A 4,687-nucleotide genomic window follows, 5' to 3' on the forward strand; every position below is an offset into this window, starting at 1 on the left:
TCATTGGAAACTTTTAATGCTTTATAAATTTGAAGTATTGTGATAGATTTTTGGTAGTGAAAATTATTTTTGAATAGATTGTTCGATTTTGATGGAAATATCGTTGATGTCTCAAATGAGCGAAAGCAAGAAATTGTAACAGGATGGATCCGAATAGATGTATTGTAAAATATCAATTACAACTACAATTAATAATAAAAGAGAAAATAAAAATAGAAATCACAAACAACGAACATAATATTTATTTACAATGTCCGATCAAATATGCCAATTTAAGAATACAGAACAATTGTATTATCATATTACAATTCAAGTTAGTTAAAATTTTACTATTACAAACAACATATAGAATTATACGGTCCAAATTATAAGAAAAAAGCATAAAAAAAACATAAATCATGTCGCACTTGCCCTTCCCCAACAATAGTCTCAATGCTAGCTGGGCTCTCCGCTCCTCTTAGATAAACAACTTATTTACAATTTTTACCACAAATATTTATTTAAATAAGCGCTTATAAATAATATTGCATAATTCAAAATACTTTTGACATTAAAATGACAGTACTATAAAACCCTTCCAACAAAATTTGCTGTTTCACTATTACTACACTATTATTCCTCTGCCATAAGCTAAAAGACAGAACCACACTTGACTACAAATCAGACAATAACAAAACAATTCAAAGCTACATCTTGTCTTTTTGTTTCCTCTATCATAGGAAAAATAAAATTTCATACATGTTCCTTTTTCACAATCACAAGAGTTAATAAAATCCGTACAAGAATCACATTATAGTGATTTTGTCCATTAACTATCTCTTCCTATTATTGTATCCTCATTTTTTTTTTCACATTAATTTTTTAACTGTTCTTGGATGGACCAGAAGAATTAAATGTTGTTATCTTCTTCTATTTTTTTGAGTACTTGAGCATTTATGATTAAATTTTCCTTCTTTTGAAATGCTTCTCTTGTATCATAGCAGTTGGATCAAGATTTGTTCCATTGGTTTTTTCACTTTCCAAACTTAGAAAATTCTCGTCTAACACATTAACTGGTGTGCCTGAACTTGAGTTTGCATTAAACATTGATTCGTACTCTTTCTTATATATCTCTTGTATTACATTATAGCACTGCATCACACTTTCCTGCAGTAAAAAAAAACTCTATTATCCATAAAATTGAATAATAATAATAATAATAATAATAATAATAATAATAATAATAATAATAATAATAATAATAATAATAATAATAATAATAATAATAATAATAATAATAATAATAATAATAATAATAATGATAATAATAGTAATAATGATATACATATAAAAATAATTAATAAATAAGTAATTTTATCATTTGTGTTTGCTGTCAACTCAATCGTCACGTCTGTCTTTGAAGGTGCGCTAGAGCACATGGGCCAAAATTTGTCACAGTTAAAGAATGGTTAAACAAGGGCTCATATAATTTTTGTCGCATTTTAAGGCGTCTATTTGCTTTGTCATGATTAAATTGCGACTCATCCCTACAGAGCATCCAAAAATTTTGAGACGAGTCTAGCAGTCGCGATATTAATAGCCTTTTGATCAAGATCGTGCAGTGGAAATACAAACTCAATATTTTGAATTATAATTTTTTTAATATTGTCTGACCTTGATCAAATAATCAAATAGGTATTAAAAAATTGTTTTAATAATATAAAAAAATTAGAAAAGAAAATAATGAGAGAATCTTTACTTTATTTACATATGAAGAATTGGATATTGTTCCCAAGAAGCTTGGATATTGAAAAGGAAACAATTCATGTGAAGCATAAAGAAGGGATGAAGCAGCAACTATAGATGGCTTGAATTCCAAAACTTTTACATCTGAAAAATAAAAAATAAATAAAAAATTTATCAAACTATAATTCTAGATTAAGCAATCACATTAACTTAATTAATCAATAAATTTACCTTTTTGTGACTTGAATATAATTTGAGAAGCTCTATCTTTGAGAACCTTCAATGTTATATCATCAAGACTAAACAAATTGGTGAAGTAAGGAATGAAAGAGAATGGAGTAATGGAACGCATTCTCCATTGTAATGCTCCTAACACAAGTGCTTCCATTCTTTTTATTGTTTGTGTCTCAAAAATAAAACCACCATCATCATGATTCAGAAGACCCTATTATAAAATAAAAACATTGGTTTAAAATTAAAATTTGCATTAAATTTTAACATATAAGGTAAAGTTTTTTTTTACCTGAACATCAGTGGCAGAGTATTCTGTTTTCAACATTTTTACTGCTAGTGAAAAACATGTTACTGCAACAAGTTTGTTGGCCCATGGTTTTGGCTGCTGTTACATGTATAAATGTCCATTATAATTTAGATCTCAAATTTTTTTAATCATGATTAATATAGTATTAAATTCAATAATGTTGTTTAATTAAGTGTTTGATTTTTTTTTTCTTACCAAAATTCCTTGGTTAGCTAGAAAGCGATCCAAATAGTTGATAGCTAGGTAAGTCACAAAGGAATCAAAGTTGCATGACAGCTACATAGAAATAATTAACCAACATTAATAAATGTATGGTTTCATATACATAACTCACCGCAAATCCAAACATCAGAATCGATGTTTGGATTGACAGGGAATTTTTGGCAGAATCAAACTGATATCTTGATTCTGCCGAACTTTAAAAAGCAAAATGTTGGTTAATTACCTGTGAGATCAAAGAGATGAAATCAGTTCTAAGTGAGGTATCAAACTCATTTGATTTGAGGCTTTGAAAGTAACTTGGTGGAGGTATATGGTCAGATTCAATGAGGAAAAGGGAAGAAACACATTGAGAATTAGGAAGGTCATGAAAGTTTTCAAGAGGGTTTTCAAGGTTAAACTCCATGGATGTTTTTAGAGATTTGGTTAGTGATGGTGAGAAGGAATGAAGATATTAAGCATTGTTAAAGGGAGAGAAAAGAAGTGATAAGGAAAAGGCAATGAGTGAGTTTTCAGATGAAAGCTATGGAAGGGGTTGAGTTGTTTTTGCTTTGCTACTACTAGTTGCTAGCTACTCATAAGTATAATGTCTTGGCACGAAACACTATGTCTCTATTTTCTTTCCTTTTGTCTCTAATTGGTGAATAAAATATGGGATATTTATAGGAGGTAGTTGTGATAAGTGTTGCATTGCACTTTATGAGATAAGAGGATGTAGCTAATGCTATGGTGGACTAGTTTTACATGTTAGTTACTCTCTTTTTCTCTAAATATAAGCATTTATTTAATAAATATATATTTTTAAATATAAGTTTTTTTCCACATTATAAGATACATTTATTTTAACTTTTCAAAGTAAATTCCTAAATAATATTACAAAGTAATTTTGGATATGTAAAATTAATATTAATTACTATTCAAATAAAGTATTTTAGATATAATTATATATGTAATAGACACATTAATTACATTATTAATTTTTCTTGATAAAAATAAATATTACAATAAAAGTTTATTTTTTTAAGCGGCATCAACTTCATTGACCACTACTTCAATGAGGTATTATCATCTTTGAGTGTGAGAATTTATTACAGTTTAGTTCTTTGAAAAAAAACATTTTATTAGATTGAAGAGTGTTAGTGTTGTTTATAAAATATTTTTGACTTCAATTCTCAATCAGTGTGGGATTTAAAGGTGTATCGGAACAGTTGCACCTCAATTAAGGCTAAGGGACTAAAGGATCAGAACCTCGAACATACAACTGGTTCAACCCTTCCTTTTTACCCCAATATTCTGACCGACCTAAAGTCTGATGACCATTATGTTTACTAGGAATTGACTTCTTTGGTGTGGGAATCCATCACGATTTTGTTCGTTAGAAAAGGTTTCTCGTTTGATTGAGGATTGTATGTGTTGTACATAAACTACCATGGCCTCGATTCTCAAGAAATATGAAACTTTAAGGTGTACTATGATAATTTCTCCCTAGTTAAAGCTAATGGTTTAAAGGGTTTGAACCTCGAGCGTGGTCGGTGGTTAAACCTTTCCTTGTAAAGTCAATGTCCAGACCGACCTAAAGTCTGCTAACTAGTGTGTCTACGAGGTATTTTCCACTTACTATATTGTATTGGAATAGAAACAAATGTAAGATTGAAGATGAACAACACGGTATTTTGTGTGGGGGCTATGATTCTCTTGCAATAAGAGGAAGTACTTACAAATGCTTAGAATTCTAACATTTATGTCAGTATATAAATGAGGGGTAACTTTTTCTATTATGAGTGAAAAGAATACTTGAGTGTGTTAGAAAGTCACACATATCTATAAAGGACATTTATAATTGTCCCTAGTTTGTTTGACGTTGATTGCGGATGATCGCTGGATGTAGATCAACTGTTGAGATGGAAGAGAGACTATGCATATGTGATGTCTCAGTGAATAAGGGTCCACGTGTAAGTTAATGATTAGCGCGCCAAGATTTAATTTGGCTTATCGATTGGGCCAGTCTTCATGGGCCATTGGTAATTCTAAAATAGATGGTCACACCTCAGTCTTTACTATTAAATTTGAAGCGAGGATTGGGCCAGTATTTATGAACCTTCAAAGGAATATGTTCGTTGATAATATGCCTTGTGGTGGTGTTGAGTGGAAGTAGTTTTCCTAGGGAATATGGCCATTAAATGCACATCAAATGGACAAAAT

General features: G+C 29.8%; 1 protein-coding gene across 2 annotated transcripts; it reads right to left on the bottom strand.

Moving 5' to 3' along the window:
• Window positions 1–514: 514 nt before the first annotated feature.
• Window positions 515–3,108, bottom strand: LOC131648084 (putative cyclin-D6-1). Of its 2 annotated transcripts, none has more exons than XM_058917876.1 (6): window positions 2,712–3,108; window positions 2,462–2,542; window positions 2,249–2,341; window positions 1,957–2,170; window positions 1,739–1,869; window positions 515–1,146 (listed from the first exon to the last, which is right to left on the bottom strand). In XM_058917876.1, the coding sequence occupies exons 1-6, from the start codon at window positions 2,889–2,891 to the stop codon at window positions 940–942; spliced, it is 906 nt and encodes a 301-aa protein (XP_058773859.1). In that variant the 5' UTR covers window positions 2,892–3,108; the 3' UTR covers window positions 515–939. The 2 variants fall into 2 exon arrangements, with proteins under 2 accessions (XP_058773859.1, XP_058773858.1); XM_058917875.1 differs by having other exon boundaries at window positions 518–1,146; window positions 2,249–2,344.
• Window positions 3,109–4,687: the final 1,579 nt, after the last annotated feature.

The sequence above is a fragment of the Vicia villosa genome, linkage group LG2 (genome assembly GCF_029867415.1).
Source record: "Vicia villosa cultivar HV-30 ecotype Madison, WI linkage group LG2, Vvil1.0, whole genome shotgun sequence".
Classification (NCBI taxonomy): Eukaryota; Viridiplantae; Streptophyta; class Magnoliopsida; order Fabales; family Fabaceae; genus Vicia; species Vicia villosa.

Excerpts from the sequence above, each read along its gene's own strand:
- LOC131648084 (XM_058917875.1), bottom strand. The coding sequence starts at position 2,891 with ATGGAGTTTAACCTTGAAAACCCTCTTGAAAACTTTCATGACCTTCCT. Across the intron at positions 2,543-2,711 it reads TCATCTCTTTGATCTCACAG|CTGTCATGCAACTTTGATTC; the intron begins GTAATTAACCAA and ends ATTTCTATGTAG. Across the intron at positions 1,147-1,738 it reads ATTCTTCATATGTAAATAAA|GAAAGTGTGATGCAGTGCTA; the intron begins GTAAAGATTCTC and ends TTTTTACTGCAG.